Consider the following 23,971-nt stretch of genomic DNA (forward strand, 5'->3'; position numbering starts at 1 on the left):
TTTTGTTTTTGCACCCACCTCCTAGCGGCCTCAATAAAACTTCAGCCCAGCTCCATGATGAATGTGACCGCTCAGGAGTGTAAAAGGAGACACTTGAAATCCGAGAGCCGGTCTTAACGAGTGAAAGAATAATGACAGAACCTTTTAATCACCTCAAGTTATTGAAATCCGCTTGTTTATAAGAGAGGACTCCAGCTGCATTCACCGACAACAAGGATCCCGTTATTATACGGCATGGGCTTAAACATGATCCACTGAGGTTCTGTAAAAAGATGGTTTTATTAAATACACCAAGAAACAATTGGGCCAGCCAGCGCTGCACCTAAAATGATACAGCAGTATAATCGTTATTACAATATAGTAACACACAGGGGAATAGATACAAATACCACAAAGGATACTGTAAACAACATTACAAACCACAGAGTCACAGCAGGACTCTATATGCTATCATCATATTAACCTATATAAATTCCATAAAGAGCAAAAGCTGACTTTGACTAGGCTATAAAAATGACTTTGGAGGGAATAGCCTTAATGTTGAAAGCTGTGTTAGAGGATCACTAAGTAATCAACATGTTGAAGTAAGCTGGGATAATTACAAACATAAATAATAAGAGGTTTCCATGTGATTAGAGCATACTGTCCAAAATGACAAGGAAACTCCTACTGTACTTAGGCTAGAAGTCCCGGACATGCTGTGTATTGCCACATAGCACCATCTAGTGTACAACTCCACTACACAACACAAATTGTTATTTGTGATGTTGCTCTGGCACACACACACACATAAGGACACACACCTACAGAAGCTTCCTGCAAAGCTGCATCCTCAGAAGAAGGCCCGGGTGATCACATTTCATCCATTTTTAATGCTAGAGTCAAAATGGTAACACCTCACAGCAAGTTCCTGCCACAAATTTCCAGAAGAAAGGTGAGAACTCTGATGTGATGGTGTTCTGAAATAAACTTGAAGCTTAGAGCTCAAAGCATAGAACAAATTAAAATCACAAATCAGTAAAAAAAAAAAAAAGATTCATTCAAAAAATCACCTTAACACAAAATAACAAAATTATAAAGCTGTTCACTGCTCAAATACACAATAATGACTTTTATAAATAACAATACAAGACCTGCTACAGTAATAAAACAGAAGTAAAAATGCCATTATATTGTTAGATGATCAAACTTTAAACATTTTACCTCCTAATTACATACGGATGAATGAATTAAACTCAGCTTTGCACTGAATGTGTACATTTCTGACATAATTTATGGTGAAAGGATTCACTGAGCATTGAATCTATAGATTATATCGCAGAAGATGTGTTTGTTAAATTGAACATAGCACCTAGTCAGTGAAAATATAGAGAAAGACATGCAACAAAGCAACACCAGGGAGCAATATGGGGAACTATACCAGCCATACTGCCCAGAGAGCAATTTGGACGTACTGTACGTACTATAGTAAGAGTTCAAGGTGCTGAAATGAGAGGTATTAAATAGAGCCAATTGTTAATTCTTTTAACATCGCTACACACAAAACACCAAAAGAGAAAATGTGGCTGTCTGAGATCACAAAAAAAGCATTCGAAGAGGTCTGTTTTGTTTCCACAACAGAGAGAAACTGTAAAGATGCAAGCTCCCTGAGAATGGCTGTTTGTTCCACATGGTGCCTGCAGTGGCGCTGCATTACATCAATAGTTTGGCCCTTTGCTGTAAGGACCCTGCCTCATCATGCTACCATAGCACATGGATGGATCACACACCCCAGGCTGGCCAGGGATGCCAGGATGACCACTTTTACCCTCTGCTCCATTTAGGCCAGGGGGGCCAGGCTTACCTGGAGGCCCTTGTTTACTGTACCCTGGGGGGCCCATTGGGCCTGCGGAGAAGAAAATACTAAGTCATGCATAGCCCAAAGGAAGAGCACACAGTATCAATCAAAATAAAAGTCTTTTTAAGTACCTCAGAAGTACATTTTTTTGTAAGTTCAGTGAAAGTGAATAGTTAGTCACTGTATTTACCTTGAGGCCCAGGTGGCCCTTGGTCTCCAGTGGTGGTTCGGCCAGGGCTCCCCTTCTCACCCTTCTCACCTGTGAAACCTGGATCTCCTGCAAAAAGTGTCCTTGTTAAAGCATCCTGCAAAACAGTTTTAGTAACTTACTGTTGATTTGATGGTGGTTTTACCTTTGAGCCCGTTAATACCAGGGCGTCCTGGCCGACCCAGGTGGCCTGGCTGTCCCCTTAAGCCATTAAGTCCAGGAAGACCCCTGAGCCCTTGGGGCCCTGTTGGACCTGGAGGCCCAGGAGATCCAGGTTGGCTTTGGCATCTGGTGCAGCTACTCTGCTGGTTGCTCAGCAACAATAAAGGCATCTCAGCTAGGATGATTGACAATGAAAAGGTTTCAGATGTGTGACGAAAACACACAGCAACACACCATCAGTCAGTCCATAACAATACTCACACTGAAGAATCTCTCTGCAAATTTGTCGAATGTGATTGTCTGATATTTCACTTGCCTGAAATGAAAAGTAATAGGTCATATGTAGCTCTTCTTTATGTTCATTGATATCAGACCTAATGTCAGTAACAACAGTATCAACAGTAAAAATCAAGGTGCATCGCACATACAGATCTTCTCTCAGGTCCAGGTGGGCCAGGAGGGCCGATGTCCCCCTGCAGGCCTCGGGGACCAGGTGGGCCTGACTGACCCGGCTGTCCAGGCCGCCCCATTTGACCCTCTTGACCTCTCGACCCCGGATCCCCTGCTGTCCCTTTCTGGCAAGGACATCACCCCAGAGTTGTTAATGCATACAGTAATTCAGGCTGGATGAACATACAGTAATTAATGCTTTCAACTTAACATACCTCTCCTTTTAGTCCCATTGGACCCATCGAACCCTGTCGGTCAAAGTTAGAATAAGTCATTAAAAACTACAATAGAAATTATTCAGAAAGCAATCTAACAGTAATCCTCAACTACTGGTTTTTAATAATAGAACATCTGCATTTGTATCAAATACAAACTGCAGAATGACAGGCATTCACAGTGGTGTTATGCCCAGTTAGTTATCATGTTGCTATAGCAGCACTTTTAGGTAGGATGCTTTGATGGATGAGTGTTTTATCAAAATTTGGTTGCAGTTGCACAATGCGTTCAAGAATTATGGCAATTCATGTCCACTAGCCTTTAAGAACATAGCAGGTTATAGGAGGGTATGGAGCATCAAAAAAAGTTCAAAAACAAATGTACCAAATTTCAAGAAAGGCGTATGAACTTTTAAAAAATTACTGGAAAAAAAAGTCACATAAAGTGGGTGTGGCCTATATGGAGAAATTATAAATGTACTAGACCAGTGGATCAGGGAAAACAAGAATTTTGCATCTAAGCCCATTAGCTTAGGAGATTTAAGTGGAAATTTAAAGTGTTCCATAAACTACCACATGGTGGCGCCATCAACTCCAAATACTAAAAATAATTTAGTATTTGGTCCAACATATGGTTAAAATCTGTTTTCCAGTATTTAGGTAATCTATTTAAGCTATTTAACAGACAAATGAACAGAGAACATCCTTGGTGGAGGTAATAAATATAGTGACTGTTGAATTTATTGCCTAAATTTAGTTGAATCTCATTCACTTCAGTCAGTATTTTGGAACAACTTTAGACAGGGGGACATCACTGCTCCAAAATACATTTCTGAATCTTTTCTTCTCTTAAAATAGAATTCTGCACATGACTAAAGTAAAGCAGGGCCCTTATATTAGCTAAAAAGTAACTTAGTACAGGCTGTTCTTTGCATCCAATGTTGCTTTCTTACTAGTGTCCATGTGTCAGAATTTGCAATCATACAATAAAGATGATCAAAAGAAGCTCACGCGATCCCCTGGCCATCCAAGGTCTCCTTTTTCACCTTTCAATCCCTGGTGAGAAAATCATAAGACTAAAGTCATCAAAACACACAAAATCAATGTTTCGGACCAAAGCTAATAATGTATGTGCTGATGACAGTCTTGCCTTGTCTTACCATCTCTCCTCTTTCACCTGAGTTTCCCCTTTGTCCCTGATAAATAAAGACAATAATAACAATAATAAAGACAGGCATAGAAGTTGAATGTAGAAGTTGGGTCAGTATTACAGATGGAGTTTCTGGAAAACTAACATTTAGAACTAAATATCCACAGGCATGTTGTGAAGCTACTGTTTGTTGACCAGTAAAACAAAAAGACCAAGTTATGAATTTTTATTAAATCATATACCTGAAAATGTTTCCATGAAATAACAAGGAGGGGAAAGGGTGTAACAACCCTGGCAGAAAAAAATAAGTAGGAGTACCTTGCTGCCCGTCAGGCCTGGCATGCCTGGGTACCCTGGCTGACCTGTTTCTCCTGGTTCCCCAGCAGCCCCCTTTAAAAGCATTCATTTAAACACCAATCAATAAAAACTATAACATACTTTATTTATACTACAGGCTGTAAAACATCCAAAAAGGAAACATACCGCTGGCCCTGGTGTTCCTTGTACACCTGGACTTCCACTGTCACCCTTAGCGCCCTAGATTAACAAATAAAACACGACTTATGTTACAGAAACTACCTATACAATGAAATAACAACCACACCATATCACTGACTGGAGTTTGGATCGTATTTTCACTTTCTTAGCATTACTCATTTTCATTGGTGCGTGAGATAGTTTAAGCATATTTCCCTGAGGTTTTGGGATATTGCAGCTTGATGTTTCATTGTGTATCGTTGTTTGCTTTCTTTTCCAGATGAACAAGCCTAAGTAATTGCAGTCTGATGCTCAGCCGTAAGTATTGCCCGCCTGTCCATAAACTAGGTTTTCTTTTATGTGCCATTTAACAGTACACATGAGCTTGTTAGAGGCAGATTGGCTAATGAAAAGTGATTAGGAGACAGAGTGCCCAGACCAGACAAGCCCAGACTGCTTTCATTACCACTAAAATTCCACTGACAAAAGCAGTGAGGCTGGATCATCACTTAATTTAGCTCTGCCGATGTGGCCAAGAGATCGTTTCTTGTGCTAAGGAGTATTTTAGAAAAGCAGTGACTCAGCAAAACATGTAATGCTGCTGACCTCAGCAGCTTTCTGTGAATTTCAATTTACCTTTTGGCTACCAGACTTGAAAGATACAACCTTTGCCAAAATAATGACACCGTGCACTGAACTGCATTTGGTATACACTGGACAATATAGGCCTTGGGAAGGTATTGTTACTGATGTGCTGTAATTGTTGGTAACTATAATACACTGTGCGTAGAGTCAACTGACGTGGCTTAGCCTGCAGCTTGTTGGTTGCTAATGCCAGCTTCTGTGGATTGATATGCAGTATTGAGTTTTGTGGGTCACAATTTGAGTCAGTGTGCTGACAGGCCCCAGGGATAAACACATTATACAATATTTAGAGCATAGTTTATCCATTTTAAATACTATACTCAATCTTTTTGATGTCTGTCAGCAAGATGAAAGTTAGTCATTATTTCTGCTAGCTTTACTGTGTGTTTGGATTACTAACAATACAGCTGTTTAAAGAAGCTCAAAGTGATTCTCTAACAGGAATAAAGGATTACCTTGGGTCCAGTTGGTCCTTTTAAACCAGATGCACCAGGTAAACCAATCTCACCCTGAAGAAGAGTGAGGAAATTCTTATGACAACTCTTCAGGTTCAGTATTAACACGTTGGTGTGCACTGAACTTATGCACAAGCAGTCTAACAACTGTTAAAACTTACAGGTGGTCCAATGGATCCTTTGAAACCCTTTGCTCCAGGTGAACCAGCTTCACCCTTAAATGAGAATCATGTCAGTCAAGTATAATCACAAAGAAGGATCAATTTATTTTGCACATACATTGGGAATTTATTACCTTTTGTCCATTCAGGCCTGCTATTCCTGGCAATCCAGGCATACCCTGACAGCAAGCAGATTATATTGTATTTCAGATTAAGGTATATTAGAATGCCAAAAAGAAAAAAAACTAAATTGTTGTACTGTATGTATATAAATGAATGAATGAATTTGTGTATGAATCGAGCAGTGAGTTCAGTTTTGACATTAACTACATTATGTCAGGGACCATTGTAACCACTTGAACTGGCCATCATGTGCCAGGAAACAGCTTTCTAAGTGTTACACTCCCAAACTGGTTGGAAAGTAGTGCACAGGATGAGTAGAAAAATATGGTTTGGAGCTTTTGTTGCCAATAATAATTCTATATATGCAACAGTAATTTAATATATTAACCCCACCCCACCCACTTGCACTAGTAGAGCACTGTTTCATCACCATGTCAAACCTTAGATGTAATGAATGTGTTGCAGGTGGACTGCACATGTTTGATATTTACTGATAAATCCAGTAATGCTACAAAATACATGCACTATATGAAAACAAACACACAAATTTATGAAGAAATTGGTTAATAGAGTAGAAGGTTATTTAAATGAACAAATATAGCAAAATTCAAACTTTTTGTTCTAGCTATTTAATCATTTTCTTCAAATGATCAAGGGTTTCAAGGCCTCCTGTACCAGTATAAATAGAATGGGGTTGAGGTGCTTTTTCACTTGACTGGCTATTTTATTCTGAGACAAATACTTGCAGATGCTCAGCGGTTGCCTCATTCTGAAGTGAGAAACATATGCGCATCAAGAATAGATTAGACATGCAGGCAGAGTGACTGACATATACAGTCACTCAGACACTCACACTAAACGTACAGGTGAAAAAACCCCTGCACTAAAGTGTTCACCTCCTCTTGTTTTAACTTTAGGAAGTATAGTACTAATCCTGTCTCCTTGGATACATTGCTAACTTTATTATTTTGATGAGGGAAAATGGCTTACAGCCTCGTGGAGCAACTGACTCATCTTTTTCAGAGCCATCACAAACCTTTGGACAACACAGTCATGATCAGTGGGGTGGTTGCCCATTTCAAACACTTTCTTCCTAAAACAGATTTGCCGAAGCATCTCAGTATTCCCTCGATGAGTTGCTTTCACTGCCTTAGTTTATAGCCTGGGCCTGCTTGTTACATAACAGGGTTATCCTGGGATGAACTACTGGGGAATACCCCTAATTTACTGGCTGCCGGCGGTACTTTCTGTGCTGCTGACAGTAGGTTAACACACTGCTGTTTTAATACCATAAAAAAATTATATGCATCTATTTGCCTGTTTTACCCTCATGTTACTTATTTGTTTTTGTTTTTTCATGTCAGCTAAAATTTGTATAGCATTTGTCAATAAACTATAATGTGAAGTATCACATCCAGTACATAAAGTTCTCCTTCTGAAAAACTGAAAAGTTTGAATCTTAATACAGCATGGCAGTCATATTTCATCTTCATGTTTAGTTTATGTACAATTTGCATCAAACCCTCCATTTGTAGGAGTCTACTCAAACATCCTGTACAAACAGTAATGTCTGTGTTTCCAACTCACAGGATGGCCTTCCCTTCCATCAGCACCAGGGATACCACCGGCCCCAGCTTCTCCCTTTATGCATTGGAGAAATAAAAGCATTATTAACACATTTCAACTGCATCCAAATTTTAATCATTAGCCCCTAATTTGACACATACACTACACAGAGTTGTCTGCTACATTTTATTTCTCATGTTGGATTGATTAAATATCTAAAACACAAAGAACACCTGTGATGTTTATTAAAGTTGTCAGATGAGGTCTGGAGAAAGACCTCATGCCTCTATTACTCTTCTAATCTTTGAATGAACTTTGTAACATAGCTATTTTGTACTGTCAAAAGAAACCCACCTTTTGACCTGGTACTCCTGGAAATCCATCCTTCCCATCTCTCCCAGGTAGGCCCTAAAATGAGTGAAAAGGATTTTACATACTGTTGTAATGGCACATAAGCTCTGGATTTGATTGTGAATTGTTTTGTACATACAGGTTTTCCTGGATAACCGGATGGCCCAGGAGGTCCCATACTTCCCTTTTCCCCCTGGAAATGTCATACCATCCCATTAAAGTTGTTACATTCCTTGTGCCATGTTCACTGACTGAGCTGTATTGGAGAGTACATGGTGTTTTTTGCACCCTTACCGCCTGCCCAGGTTTCCCCGGTAACCCTGCAATTCCTGGGGATCCTTTAGTACCCTGAAATGATATTTAAAACAATTATTAGATGGGATCTAAAACATACTTCCTACCTTCCACAGTCTAAGCTGACATGATTTATTTGAACTTTCAAACAATGATGAATCTGCCACTCATCTGAAGTACTAACTCAGTCTTCTTTAGTCAGACCAGGAAACACAAGTTACGCAGTGTGGGACAGGGGTACCCCATAGATCTACTGTAGAATCTACATACAGTCAGTGTTTCTTATTAGTCAGCACTGGCCTTGCTTTTCAGGGATTGATGAATTATAGCACTTTTTCAAATGAAACCTAAGGGAGTGATGTGTTGACCTAAACCTAGATTTTAGTACTACTGTATCTGCTGAATGTTGCCTAAACTTGGAGAGTGATGCATCACTGTATTTTTATATTTGCAAATTAAAAAGCATGATTTTGGGACAAAGCAGAACATTACATCTTTTGTTTTCTAAGGTTTTGCATTCCAGTCTTCATTATGCTAATCAACTCAAGAGGGAAGAAATCACTGTGCAGCATGAGACCAAATTTTGATACTGGCTGGCTCATGGACCTTTGTGGGTGACAATATTTTTATTGTGACCTCATTTGTAAAAATATTTTATATATAAAGCAGATGATGCAATGAAAATGTAGAGAGAATTCAGTATTTAGTTAACAAATAGTTAACAGGTCCCAGGAGCATCAAAAATCCCTGCAGTTCTGTTTACAAAAGTAATTCCAGTCCAAAAAAACACAATGTGTGTAGTTACTGTCTTAATAAATTACAGAGCTCAGTAGCACAGGCTGGAAACCCACATAATTACCAATAAAACTGTGTTTCAGAGGTGATGAATGACTATGGTCAAGAAAAAGCAGCACAGACTGTGAATACACAAACACAGCCAGTCTTTAGCGAAGTGACTAATGATCTTTCTCCCTCTTGTGTCCTTATTAAGTATATCTGACTTAGTTTAGTAGACATCTTATGTTCCCATTCTCCTGATCCAGTGCCAGGGAAGAAAGACTACACCCTTGGGTGGTCTTACAATATGACAACAATTTGAAAAGGTAGATGTAAATGTGCTTGCATCCAAATCTCAGCCTTCAAGATGAGGATTCCCTCAAATCCTAAGAGAAGCTTCATGCTGGTTGAAGACCTTCCTTCAGAGATTATTCTGTGTTGTGGGGCTTTAGCGTCCCTGAGTGTGAACATCTCCTGGACCCAGGCAGAAGGGAAATTCAGTCACCCAGACCAAAGATTGTGGAGAAACCTTTCACATGGCCACTACAAAGAATAATAAAGTTGAATGCTAAATGCTTGAATGTGCACAAGCCAAAAGGATTTATGCTCATACTGTGTCATATTTAAGAAATACTTTCCCTATTTTGTCAGATATGTAAAGGGTCAATTTATTGATGCATTTATTGCCAGATGGCACAGGAGGATTTGTTCCAGGTGTGCATGTGTCTGCAGCCAACTGAGCCCATTTTTAAAATGACATTAGCTGCTTCACCTGTTCTACACTTCATCTACAGTAGCTGGCAGAGGGACATGGTGATAACGAGGTGTGAATATATGATCTCACAAGAACACAAAATGTTGCTGATGAGCATTAAAGCAGTCAGAGCCATAGAAGAGTTGCAGAGAGACTTCACTTTTGTCTGGACTAGCTGTGACAGCTGCACATTTCAGCTCACAGATGCTTTGTTCTTGTGGATGTTGTGCTTTTTGCCTTCTTACACTTGTTATACTGTAGATCGCACACAAAACAAACCACTTGTTTTTTAGGGAAAGGGAGGCATAAAAACCAGGAAATATGAACAAAAAGTCTCTGGTGGATCTCTCTGCAATGTGCTATTATTTCACAATACAGAAATTGCACTATTACTCTCTCCACATTCATGGTTTCTAGAATAATGGATGTCCCAGTGTTCACTGTTCAAGTTGATGTGTCAGCTCTGGCCAATCAATACAATCAATACTTTGACAAATGCCAAAGTTAAACAGCATCTCCTAGAGGATATTCTGAAAAAGCATCTAAGGCAGGATTATTGTGACAAGGGTACAGCATTATGGAGTAGAAATGTGGGTGACATATTTGATTAATGAATGTTATCACCTTCTCTCCTGGTTGTCCAGGTGCTCCTTCTAATCCAGGCATACCCCTCTCACCCTAACAGAACAGACTTGTATTAGAAAATTGGATTTTAGTCATCACAAATAATGCTGCAACATCACAAGGAGATTAGGTGCCACAATGTGTCTTTTTTCCTTCCTACCGAAACACCAGGTCTCCCTTGCTCCCCTTTGTACCCGTCTGGCCCGCGCGGCCCCTGTCAGAGGTAACACAACAAACCACGGTTATATTTTCTATCATTAATGCTGAAATGAACATGCATGAATTTAACAAAGTAGATTAAGTGAAAATTTTGTCACCTCTACTCCTGGAGAACCTGGCAGCCCTGGGCTCCCTCTAATGCCAGGGGTACCCTTAAACAGGATGGGAGATACACACACTTGGTTAAACATTTGAGTCCCTTCTGCTGTGTTTGTCTTCCCTGAGTGACTCCAGGCTGCCGGGTGGATTCTTTAGATTTTTGATGATGTGTAGAACATGTGGTTCACTTTTAGATGGTTTTCATCACACTAAATCACAACTCAGCTGCCTCTATTGCTACAATCAGATGTTTTTATTTACCCATTGGAAAAACAAGTAAAGATGCTAATTCACCACAGCGCTCAGATGCAGTCCTGACCACATATGTAGAATTATCAAAATTGGTCACGAACTAATAGCTGCATTAATTCAAATGGGTTTTGACGTTTTGTCAGTTGTTGTTGTGGGCAGTTGCAGTATGTTCTGTATGTTTGTATATTGAACTATGTAGTACTCACAGGCTTACCATCAGCACCAGCAGGTCCAGGCTGACCAGGTTTGCCAGTGTTTCCTTGTTCCCCCTAAAGAAAGTGAAATGGCAAAATCTATTCATGTATATCTATAACTAAATTGTTTGTACATCAAACCAGTGTGGATTTAAAACATCTCTAGTAACAATATGCTTTTTCAGACACAAAGTGTTGATGTAATTTATCTATAGACTGATGAGTAAATTGGTTTAGCTAATGTAAGAAGCTTTATGTGGGGTTCTAAAAAACATCTGCAAGTCAGCAATAGCTCCAGCAGTTTGGATCTACGTATTAGTAAATGTAGTAAAACCACAGAATTGACCTTATAAACATAAACATGCCTGAAACCATGTACTGTAGGTTTACTTAACAAAGAGTTTTCTTACTATGGAAATAGCTATCTGAGGTCCTTGTGTGAAGGCTTTTTATACAGGGCTGCTATTATTTGAATGATGCCCTGTGACCAGTTAAGACAGCGATGTAGGTTTCTTCCCTAGTTTTTCCGTTGTAACCAGTGTTTATCGTAAAATGTGGTCTGGTTTGTTTTAAGCAAACAGTAGAATACAACATAATCCCACAAGACTAATCATAACATCTTCAGATTGGAAAGCCTCAGTTTGCCTAGCTGGAATAAAGAGGCTTTGTTGCACACCCATAATTCAGAAACCTGACCATTGTCAGCAGGTAAGTGTTTTTAAAAGTGCTAAAACCTCTCACAGAGCACTGTTTCTGGCACAAAGGAAAGCTGTCTTTAAAGGCTGTAATGTCTGTAGTTTGAGTTGACCTGATAAAGTCCAGCCCCGTGTGCTCATCACATAATTATCCAACACAACATTTCAGCATCAGCACACATTTCCTCAAGGCTAAACTGTAAAAAGAGAGAGAGATGTTGTGCTCTGTCTCTCAGACAGAAGCCATTTACTCCCTTTGTCATTCCTGAGTTTAAACATAAACTGACACTGTTAAAGATTAAGTTGTATTTGTATTTTTCTCTTGTTTAATCTCACCAGACCACCACTGTTTAATGTAAATATTTAACCAAATGTCTGAACAGCAGGGAGCTGGATAAGACAGAACCCTGTGCTGGAGCAAGAACAGACTTCACTGTCTAATTTCCAAGTGTGGCAATGTTTGCTTATTAGGTATAAACTGTAAAACAACAACTCAACAGAAGCAAATACATTAGAGGAAAGAGAGAAAGAGTAAAAAAAGGAAAAACTGACCTTCATTCCTGCAGGTCCAGGAGGTCCAGGAGGACAAACACAAGGTTCTTGAGTTGGTTCAATGTAATCAGCACTGTTAGAGCACTGTAATTAACAAGCATAACTATATATCATGACCACATAGCACAGACCTGTTTCTTTCCTTAATGTTATTCTTTGTAAGGCTGCAAGTGACAACATTTGTTAGTGTTCATACATTTGGCAGCTTTTTTTTCTTTTTGATTGATCAGTTAAAAATACTGATCAAAATTTCTTGAAGCCTGATTTTATACCTAAATATCTTAATTGATTTATCCATAATAAAAAAAATCTGTTGTGATGAAAGAATGGATTAGCTTAATGTTTCAGCTGTAGTCCTTTGGTTTGTTTCTTGCTCCACCTGATTCAGACATTGGCCTGTATCACTTGTTATTGGAACCATAGTTATAGTAGATTCAATGTGCCGTTATGGTGCCACAGACCATTTGCTGTACATCATATAAAACTACTAAAAATGGACCTGCATTTAAATATAAAAAGTCATTTTTTTCTATAATGTAAACTGGATGTCTTTCTGTTTGTATTAAAAAGGTGTAAGATTTTGCCAGAAGGGCATTTAAGCCTTCACTCAAACAGAAATTCACAACTAAACTTGAAGATTCCATTACAAATACACCTCTGAAAAACCCATACAGATAGGAGAGAACCAGTGGTACTCAGCAAGCTTTTGTAATTTTAGGCTTCTCATCTTGTCTCTTTTGATATTTTTATCCAACAGCTTCACATTAAAAACAGTAATTTGGCACTGGGTTTGTGGTTACAGCAATTCCCAAGCCAAGATAAAACAGGCCATTGCTTCACAAACACAACCGGAGCCAGCAGACAATAAAAAAATATACTGTGTTCAAAATGTTTGAAGCTGAGCCACGGGTGCTCCTCCAGAAAAATATTTTCTGCATAAACAGATGTTACTTAAACTGAGTTCCATCACACCATGACTACACGGCACTACAATGCGTTGCACTGATTAACTAAAAATCGATGAAGCATGATTTTTTTCTCTTCTCCATGCAGTGTAAGGTGTGGAGGTAACTGATGACGACATGATTGGCCGGATGAACGTGCAGCGTGCTTTGGAGTTGAAGCAGATTCAGTTTGATAAAATGAGAAGTAGATGTGTAGTTATTTTTGTTGCTTTTGGACTAAAAAGCCCTTGCAGAGCAGGCAGAGTCTGGTACTTACCACTCCAGGTATTTCACATGCAGTCTCCCGGTTATTCTGCTCTGGATCACAGTAAATGCGAAGTTTCTGAATTTCAAACTAAGAATTTAGAGAGAGAAAGAAAGAAGAACTTGTTAAAACACAATCTTCACTGCTGGAGACTTTAAACAAGCTAATAAAACAAACTAAATGCATTAATTTTCCAACATTTAATTCAGTTTTATCTGTGCTTTGCCACTAATTAATTGAAATTGTTCATGTAGAACTGTTAAAGGAAAGTTTAGTGTCTTCACTGAGAAGCTAAATGTTGTCAGACCCTCCTCAGTGTCTGGTCTGAAGTGATACTCACATTCACTTTGTTTAGACTTCATGACTCTTATATACTGTATTTAGGATTTTAGTTTAAAACATGGCTGCATTATTTGATTTGATTTTCATTTATGTTACAAGCATTTTATTTCACTGACCATCACAGTGACCACAAATACAACAGTGTCAAACTAATTGTGTAGTTATATAGGTGTGCAAGGTATTTTAGAACCCTTGGATGTATTGTGCAGAATATAGTTTTCCCAGAACCTCATAATTACATAAACATGTTATATTATGTTTGCAGGGATGTAGTTTTGCATCACTCTTCAAGAAAGTGTGTGCTATGCAGAACAAATTACAACAAAACAGTTATGATTTATTAAAAATACTGTATTTTTGGCACAAATTGCACCAAGTGACACAAATAAAATGAATATTAATAAAACCTTTGGGAGAAAATAAGCTCATTTTTGCCAAGCATTTATTAAATATGGCTGGTGATACTGGTAAACTTACAGGCACTGTTGTTTCCTTTCTGACATATTTTCCAACTTGAGTTTTTCCATTGATGAAAATACCAACGGGGGTATCCAAGGACAGAGTTTCTATTTCCAGATCATCGACATAAAGGGTAACATCCTCCTCAGTGACCAGCAGCCGCAGCTGGTGCCAGTTCTCGTCAAACAGCTTCTTTATTCATAAAGAAAGAACAGGAAACAGAAGTCATAAATACAGTTTTTGGACACTGGAAGCATTCTGGTAAAGACAATAGCAACAAGCAATGTAGTACAATAAATGCTAAAAAGAAATGGGTAAGTTGAAATATCCCAGGGTGTGTCACGATTAACATCAGTCTGGAAATACTGTATGGATGTTACTGCCAGATCGGGGGAGTTGCTGTGTCTGAGGTTCAGAGCAGGAAGCAGGAAGAACAAAGTACCTCTCTGGGGGAGTTGATACTGATTGTTTGAACCAGGACAGTACACACTATTCATATGTGTACTGTCATCTCATCATGCAATGTAGCTCTACAAGTGCAACAAATTTAGCAAGAAGGTTCTGGGTTCAAACCCTGACCAGAGCCTTTCTTTATGGAATTTGAATGTTCTCCCTGTGCTGGTGTGGGTTTTCTCCAGGTACTCTGGCTTCCTCCCACAGTCCAAAGACATGCAGGTTAGCTTAACTGGTGACTCTAGGTTGTTTGTAGGTGTCAATGTGAGTTGGAGTAGTTGTTGGTTTCCATGTGTTAGCCCTGTGATACACTGGAGCCAGTCCAGGGTGTACCCTGCTTCTCGCCCGGTGTCGGCTAAGGTCGACTTCAGCGCCCCTCAGTGACCATGAACAGGATAAGTGCTATACTGTAGATTATAAATGGCATGGGAAAATCAAAGCAGTAGACAATGAGATATCCTAACTTTGTGACTCTGGTATGGTTCAAGCTCCACAAATGATAGATCCTGCAATCCTAGCAGTGTCTCTTCATCCTCTGCTCGGTAAACACCTACATCTTTCAAACGCCATGATTACAGTGTACAATGTTAAAAAAACTGTAGTTTCTAAAGCTAACCTTGATGACGTCACTCTGACAAAACTTCTTTAGGAGCAATAGAAGATCTTACAAATGTTTGTGCAGTCTATGTAGTAGTACTGTACTAGTAATACACAAACTAATCTTTATGTGCAAAATAGATTTCCCCTTAAGACCTTTTCAGATGTATAATACACAGTGTTAGCTTACCCTTGATGTATGCTTTGAAAATGTAACGGTTTGAGTTCCACTTGGTGCGTTACTGGATGTGGTGAACGAGACGGTGCCATCCAGGCCATTGAGAGTCACTGCCATTTGAGGTTGCCCGTCACGTGTCTGTACTCTCCACAGATCCCATACTTCCCTTGTCACTGATCCTTTATACCTCAGTGTGGCCACGAAAACATACGATGGGGGCAGGCCATCAGGAAAAAGGGTCCTGAATGAGAAAATGAAATGGTATAAAGTCAGTCAACTTTGACAACAGTGATGACAATGAAGAAGGAATAAAATAAGGTGATTACCGTGTAGTTTCACTCAAGTCAAGATGAGACGTCACCTCATAGGCCTTAATGTTTTTAAACGCCCCTTGTGTCTTCTTAGCTTTTTTGGCCAAATTTAGATGTAACAGTATATCAAAACCCTTCTCATCGCGAGAATCTACAGGAATTCTTGTTGGACAAACAGTCTCTGCAAGAGACAAACACAGTGAAATAGACACACATAGGGACAAATAACAGAATAATGGAGAATAGGATGAGAGGGAGTAGACTGAGTTGAAGATACTAGTACTGTCATGAAATGGATATTTGACCTCATAATATTTAAACAGAAAGCTCCACATTTTGATCAGCAGTTGCTCACCTTCACACAGTTTCTGTCGTATGACCTGTATGATCCTGGAAATAGCTTTATAGTCCTCAACAGAGAAGACATAAGTTGAGAATGGCTTGTTAGCAATGTCCCTCAACTCAGCTTCTTCTGTCTCTGGACCAACACCGATTGCAAACAGAATTAGTCCTTTTTTTCTTGCTTCCTCTGCTGCTTTCAGAACCTTATCTTGGGACTTCCCATCTGTGAGGACAACAGCAATTCTGGAAATGCCCAGTGGGCTACGTTCAGAAAGATCAAACAGTTTGTCTGTAGCAAACTTGATGGCTGCGCCAGTCCTTGTGTTTCCTCCCATATACTCAATGGACTCCATTGCTTTGATGAGGTCTTTATTAGAGGAGTACTTCCCCAGAGGTATTTCTAAGACAGGGTCATCGCTGTACTGGACGACTCCAACCTGGGTAAACCTTTGTCCAATCTTGAAGCTCGTTGTTATATTGACAAGCCATCGCTTTACTATTTCAAAATTGACATCTTCAACGCTCCACGAGCCGTCTAGAATAAAGACCAAATCACATGGTGCGGTCCTACAACCTGAAGCAGACAGGAAATGAACAATTAACAGTGTGAAATACTGGTTTTAACCAATCATACCTAGTTTGTTGGAATACATTTATGTATTACATAAAATCACCTTTTCCAGTTGTACGCACTAGACAGTTTTTAATTTATGGTAAACAAGCACAAAAAAGTGTGAGAAAATGAAGACAGAAGAATTCTTACTTCTTAAGTCTTCATCTTGAGCTGCACTAAACAAATGGAGAAGCATGAAGCACACACATCTTAAGACACAATGTATGGATGTCGCTTTGTGACCCATTATGCAGCCGTACCAATTTACAATTGTGCACCTACGGGGAAAAGGGAAAACAGGCTTTGTATTACAGGGAAAAATAAAAGCACAATGCAAGCATTTGTGACATGTGGTCCCTGGGTCATTTTGCACTGACAGAAGTTAATGTCTCAGACTATTGTTTTGTATTTTTGAGATGTTACTGTAGGTTGCCAATTATTCTGGCTCTGCATAAAGTTTAAGGTCAAAACCTTACAAAACAAAAATAATCCACTACCTGTAGTTTAACACATACGTAATTATGGTGTAATACCTGTAGTTATACAAGGATATTTGCTGTGTTGCCAAATAAATTAATTCAAACCTCCTCCACAACTTGTCTTAATGTGGAGTGAGGTGCCGTTGAAGCCTCCAGTGAACAGCACTGGCAGCAGTGCAGCGATATGAGCTTCTAAAAGCTTTTGAGCAGGACTGACCTCTCTAACCAATCAGAGATTTTCAATTATTTCTGCTTGACCATTGAGTTTTGTTGCCGTCTCATTTATTCTAATTTCATAATGACAGGTACTGTATCTGTAGAGCTGGGCAGAGCACAGCAGATTGCAGAGCATAGTGGAACAGGGAGAGGGAGTGTTGGGGGTCAGCAGAGTGGATTGACTTGGAGTTTCATGCTAGCATCACCTTAAGTTACATGCTGTAGCTTTAAGCATGCAAATTAGCAGCATTAGTGCACTGAGGTCACGTTATCTGTCTGCATAATGCCCCAAAGTCCAGCCTGTGTTAGATGAAGGTGATCTGATTAAGCTTTGTATGAATATGTATGACTTGAGCTTGACAGCAGGAAGTCCATGCATAGGCATCTGTGATGACTCCTTTTTTTTAGTTGCAGAAACCTTTACTTTTTTCCCTAAAACTACATTATTTGGCTGTTTTCGCAGTGGAAAAATGCTGACATATCACCTTGTAAAGTTGATATGATGGACATTTTAGCAAATAGTTGCTTTATTGCACATCCAGCAGACAACACCAGTACACATTTGGTTTCATGTTACTATCCACCTGGCTTATTTATGTTAAATATGCTCTCTATTTAGTGCTGAGCAGGTTGCATTTTTGCTGCAAACAGAAAAAAGGCTGAGGACAACGGTGAGAATGAATCAGAACAATATATTTGCAGGATGGGAATCCAAAACAACAAACGTGAAGGGTATACACCTCTGTAGAGGTGGGGGAAACTGTAGAGCTGGGTGGTTACTCTCTATGGGTTTGTCACAAGGGGCAACACCTTTAACATAACATATAGTAATCTGATAATTTTTTACACTAAATATTGATTAAAGCAGCTTTAAATGTCAAGTTACTGTACATGTTATTAATTTGCTGGTGGGGACCAGCAATTCTGACACTTTTCCAGCGAAGGCATCAGCCACATGGAACCATAAGTGACATAACACAGGACAAGAATCCACACTGAGACATGATTCATACTGTCTTTCTTACAGTAGTAAACCACAAAAGGAAACCATACAGGGCACCATGCTGCATTGAGAAGCAACACTACTCATTAGTCACCTACCCAGAATATGGCACACGGGCGCATGTGCAAAGACAATTAGTCCATATTTGCTCTTTCCTGAGTTTTATTCACCTCCTACTTCCCACCACTGCCGCTGACACTACCCACAAATCCCGGATTCACTTACATTAGAGTACTTGTAGTGTACCACTAAGTTATACTTTAAACTCTGTATCCTAACCCTCTATCTTTCCAAACCTGCTACACAGCCTTCGCCGCCTCATCTACCACATCCTCACATGGTACTGTCAGCTTTATTAAATAAACTATTCTCTAAACCTCTGACCACAACTGCCCTTGAACCAGTGCTTGGTATTTCCTGTTGGATCATCAGCTGTTTCCTCAAATCTGTTGCCGTTTGCCAATCTCTGCCTGCCCTTGGCACAAATACAATACGCCTGCCCAGAAAAACTTCACTCATACACTTTTCCTTCCTCATGGATAATACCAATTGTAATACCTTCCTTCCAAAGTGATTTTAACCAGTTATTGCTACATGCTGCTGTAGCTCTTACAATCTTAAAATGCCACCAGGTGTGTCGGTTTACACTCTGGCAAAATGTTTTAAAACACATGAATGTCTGAAAATATGGAAAACAAAGGTGTTAGCTAAACAATTTATAAATATGATCAATCTCTTTTGCTTTGTTTCCATACTTTTCAGCTCTCTCCAGCACAGAGCCATTCAGATCTCCTAAAACTGCCTCCCTTTTGCTGAGCTCAGCCCTAAGGCTCCCTACTCTACACCTGCACCTGAACAACATCCTTGCTCTACTGGTTGAGTGCTGAGTAGTGAAACATCTTTCCAAACATATGAGCTGATATCCCAGTGTAATCTCTCTTAAGTTATATGATTATTTTGGTATTTTGATACTTGATCTAATCTAACTAAGTTCTCACACCATAACTGGTCATTTGCAAAGTTCAAGATGTGGACATTTTCCCGATCTGGCACTTTCATCAGCAGAACAAAAATCAACCAGCAGTGCTTTTTCAAAATCAAGTGGTTAAAACAACTTGATTAAGGGTAGGAAAACCTGTGGTCATGGTTAAAGAAACCAACACTGACTGTTGGTAAAAGACAGGATGCAAACCACTGTCTCCAGTAACATCAGATGTTTCGTTCATCTGCAATGAGCTCAGAATTTTGTGTTATAGAAGAAGATACTTCTAAATGTTACATAATTTTGCACAAATTATCCATAATTCAATTTATAGAAATTATATTGTTAGGACTTTATGAACGGCAGTGCTGGTCAACACTTTCCTTGTAGCAGCATCAGCAGGTTCACTTTGGCCTTTCAGTGAAATGCCTCTAAAACGTTTTTATGGATAGCCATGACATTTGGTACAGATATAGCCTACATGTTGTCCCAAAATGACATTTCCATAAGCCTCTGCCTTGCTTGGTGCTAAATACTAATGATTGTGAGATTACTGCGCATGTTAGCATGCTAACGCAACACCCTAAGGCGAACATGGTGAACATTATACATAAACCTCAGCATGTTAATATTGTAAAAATGTTAGCATGCTCACAGAACCACTAGCATGAATGAATACCAAATAATAAAACAATGGGATGTTACTGTATGTACATGCTATTTATTGCTAGTTTATTTCTGTAACAGGCAAACATTGATATTATGTGCTGCAGACAACATGTAGTATCATAGTATGTTGATGTTTATGAAATTAGAGATTAAATGGGATATTAAGAGCCAGATAAAACAATGAAAAGAGCTGTATTTACATTTAGTGATAATCAGCTAGAGAGTTGCATGGAAACAGACAGCAGACATTTGATCGATTTGATTTCTGTGTAAATGAAAAAAAAAACTGCTGACATCTTAAAAGGAAGCAGCTACAAATGAGGACCAAGTATGTTGCTTTAAAAGACTGACACAAAAGATCTCCTAAAACTGCCTCCCTTTTGCTGAGCTCAGCCCTAAGGCTCCCTACTCTACACCTGCACCTGAACAACATCCTTGCTCTACTGGTTGAGTGCTGAGTAGTGAAACATCTTTCCAAACATATGAGCTGATATCCCAGTGTAATCTCTCTTTAGTTATATGATTATTTTGGTATTTTGATACTTGATCTAATCTAACTAAGTTCTCACACCATAACTGGTCATTTGCAAAGTTCAAGATGTGGACATTTTCCCGATCTGGCACTTTCATCAGCAGAACAAAAATCAACCAGCAGTGCTTTTTCAAAATCAAGTGGTTAAAACAACTTGATTAAGGGTAGGAAAACCTGTGGTCATGGTTAAAGAAACCAACACTGACTGTTGGTAAAAGACAGGATGCAAACCACTGTCTCCAGTAACATCAGATGTTTCGTTCATCTGCAATGAGCTCAGAATTTTGTGTTATAGAAGAAGATACTTCTAAATGTTACATAATTTTGCACAAATTATCCATAATTCAATTTATAGAAATTATATTGTTAGGACTTTATGAACGGCAGTGCTGGTCAACACTTTCCTTGTAGCAACATCAGCAGGTTCACTTTGGCCTTTCAGTGAAATGCCTCTAAAACGTTTTTATGGATCGCCATGACATTTGGTACAGATATAGCCTACATGTTGTCCCAAAATGACATTTCCATAAGCCTCTGCCTTGCTTGGTGCTAAATACTAATGATTGTGAGATTACTGCGCATGTTAGCATGCTAACGCAACACCCTAAGGCGAACATGGTGAACATTATACATAAACCTCAGCATGTTAATATTGTAAAAATGTTAGCATGCTCACAGAACCACTAGCATGAATGAATACCAAATAATAAAACAATGGGATGTTACTGTATGTACATGCTATTTATTGCTAGTTTATTTCTGTAACAGGCAAACATTGATATTATGTGCTGCAGACAACATGTAGTATCATAGTATGTTGATGTTTATGAAATTAGAGATTAAATGGGATATTAAGAGCCAGATAAAACAATGAAAAGAGCTGTATTTACATTTAGTGATAATCAGCTAGAGAGTTGCATGGAAACAGACAGCAGACATTTGATCGATTTGATTTCTGTGTAAATGGAAAAAAAAAACTGCTGACATCTTAAAAGGAAGCAGCTACAAATGAGGACCAAGTATGTTGCTTTAAAAGACTGACACAAAACATCATATCTATAGCTATTGCTAACTGTAACATGTGAAGGTCAACAAATAGTGGCCAGGATATAACAATGGCTTGGCAATGCTTTTTAATCCTGTGCAGCCAAAGAGGAGTCACACTCTTTAACATGACTGCATTTTTCCTCCATGTAAACTCAGTGTAGAAGTTACACAATTGAAGGAGGCTGCCAAAGTTGTGCAAGTCGTTTTCTTCAGAATCTTGCCCCATGAGAGAGCTGGAGGAGGCTGCTGGAAAACCCCCTCACTGGCAGCGCCCAGCCAGAATGACTTTCCCCTCGACTGACTCTCCCAATGCTGAATATTTCTACACCTTTGCCTGAGCCACATGGAATTCATTTAAACCATCAGACGGTGAAATTCCAGCTGTGGACATTGACCAAACATATGTAGTCATGATGAAGGGAAGCAACTTACCAGGGATAACAGTGCAACATTAACCATGCTATATTATTATGTTTAGAGAGCATACATATTGCAGCAGAATTGTGACATAAAGGTGCATTTATGTCACAGGTTTCTGCCACAATCCAAAGATCTATGTTACAGAAGCAGCAAAGTCACTGCAGCTCCAGGTTTTTGTTATGGTGATAATATCAAACAAACGTTTTTGTGAATAAAACTACCATATGTTCTTATTTCTGGGTTGAGCCTGTTGTGCATTGCAGTACTTTGGGAATATAACAAGATTTATGTGGAGCTTAGTCTGTGGGCAGTTTAGCTGCAGCTAAGTATGCTGTTCCAGCTGATATGCTGTTCAAGAAGTTGCTGAACAAATGCTTTTCACATTTCAGTTGATCAGGGTGGACAACACTGAGTCATCACATAAATTTTAACCACAAGATGAGACCACAGAGTTTGTGCTTAACCAGCTAAACCATAATACAATTCTTGAATTGTTGAGTGAATACAGAAAAACTAGAAATTTTTAAAAAATATTAGTTTTGTGCCTGTAGTTTTTGCAACTGGAGGCTTTAACTCCACTCAAACTGTTGAAGTTCTGATTATCTGCTCGAAGTCTGACTAAAGGAAGCTGTTCCATTCCAGAAACAACTGCTGTAGATCAGGGAGATTTATTGCTGCCAAATTCTTCATGCAACAGGAGAAAGCCAAGCTGCATCAGTTGTTCACTGAAGAAATCTAATCCAGACACTTTAATAATGTCTTGTAAAATGTTAGCTCATAGAGCTTTGATTGTTTTTCAGCCAACAACTCCACTTTTAGCTGCCTGATATTTTTCTTCACTAGTAGCAAAGATTATTTTCTTCTCACACATGCATTTTTCATATCTTTAAAAGCTCAGTGAATATAATGCAGGCAATGCTGTGGTGCGCTATGCAACATGCTCGCACACTTTCAAGAATTATGTAAAATAAATCCATTTGCAAGAAGTGACATGGCCAAGAAAGAATTCTGGGACGATTCCATTCATTCTTTGCATGACAGTAGTACAAACAAGGGACTGTTGACTGGGCTTAATGTCTTCGATATGCAGCTGGTGTGGCACACAGAGTAGGCAAAACTGATACTAAGCTGAATAGTATTACCATATCACAAGACACAGCACATTAGAAAATAAATTAGGTATACTAGGTACACTTTGATTATCAAAAAGAACCTCCCAGAATGTTACAATGGTTAAAGAAATATAACAGTTTTATCTTATGCAACACCTCCAAACTGCAAAACAGCATCTCTAAATTTCAAAAATATAGTATGTTGCCTCACAAAAATGACTTCAAGCAAGCAAAAAGTTACCGGTAAGCATCCAAGTCCTTGTGTGAACTCCTCTTAATCCTGTCATTGAAAGCCAGTGATCAATACTGTTCACAGACCTGGGTTAACAGAAACTGATTTTATGCAGAAGTGCACATGTTTGTCTGCTGAATGAAGGCCTGCCCTTTCCAGAAGCTCCCTCTGTCCTTCTTCCTCTTCACCACCACCCCCTCACTCACTCCGGACTCTTTCTGGCCCACAGCCACCCTCAATTACCATGGGTGGAAAGAGAAGCAGATAAGGATAAGCATGAAATAGTGAAGCAGACAGCCCATCTCCGACAGTCCAAAAGGAAAATAATAGTAATCAGCACAGCCTCCTTCCAAGTGTTGTGGGTTTGGATCATGTGTGGGTTGGGGGCATGGCCACAGAACTTGGACTTTACTTGATGCATTACAAGCACTAGATCAACCTACAAGTCTCAGTAACTAAGATACGTCTAGTGTACTGTTAATGGCACCATCAGCAGGACCTGAAGTGCTCAGCAG

At 39.2% G+C, this 23,971-nt stretch overlaps 1 protein-coding gene across 3 annotated transcripts; it reads right to left on the reverse strand.

The window, feature by feature from the left end:
* Positions 1–302: 302 nt before the first annotated feature.
* col21a1 (collagen, type XXI, alpha 1) lies at positions 303–23,815 on the reverse strand. Of its 3 annotated transcripts, none has more exons than XM_020603117.1 (29): positions 23,466–23,815; positions 16,915–17,042; positions 16,165–16,725; positions 15,825–15,990; positions 15,511–15,739; positions 14,289–14,459; positions 13,482–13,559; positions 12,261–12,344; positions 11,026–11,088; positions 10,567–10,620; positions 10,410–10,463; positions 10,250–10,303; positions 8,095–8,148; positions 7,940–7,993; positions 7,804–7,857; positions 7,471–7,524; positions 5,895–5,939; positions 5,761–5,814; positions 5,600–5,653; positions 4,506–4,559; positions 4,341–4,412; positions 4,033–4,068; positions 3,884–3,928; positions 2,873–2,905; positions 2,636–2,782; positions 2,469–2,523; positions 2,191–2,382; positions 2,028–2,114; positions 303–1,885 (listed from the first exon to the last, which is right to left on the reverse strand). In XM_020603117.1, the coding sequence occupies exons 2-29, from the start codon at positions 17,009–17,011 to the stop codon at positions 1,698–1,700; spliced, it is 2,889 nt and encodes a 962-aa protein (XP_020458773.1). In that variant the 5' UTR covers positions 17,012–17,042; positions 23,466–23,815; the 3' UTR covers positions 303–1,697. The 3 variants fall into 3 exon arrangements, with proteins under 3 accessions (XP_020458773.1, XP_020458771.1, XP_020458774.1); XM_020603115.1 differs by having other exon boundaries at positions 14,289–14,462; XM_020603118.1 differs by lacking the exon at positions 16,915–17,042 and having other exon boundaries at positions 14,289–14,462.
* Positions 23,816–23,971: the final 156 nt, after the last annotated feature.

This window comes from Monopterus albus, unplaced genomic scaffold (assembly GCF_001952655.1).
Source record: "Monopterus albus unplaced genomic scaffold, M_albus_1.0 scaffold60.1, whole genome shotgun sequence".
In the NCBI taxonomy this organism is placed as follows: Eukaryota; Metazoa; Chordata; class Actinopteri; order Synbranchiformes; family Synbranchidae; genus Monopterus; species Monopterus albus.

Coding starts and splice junctions, on each gene's coding strand:
- col21a1 (XM_020603115.1), bottom strand. CDS start 17,011: ATGGGTCACAAAGCGACATCCATACATTGTGTCTTAAGATGTGTGTGC. Junction 10,464..10,566: donor CAGGTTCTCCAGGAGTAGAG/GTGACAAAATTT, acceptor TACCTCTGACAG/GGGCCGCGCGGGCCAGACGG. Junction 2,383..2,468: donor TTGCAGAGAGATTCTTCAGT/GTGAGTATTGTT, acceptor CAATCATCCTAG/CTGAGATGCCTTTATTGTTG.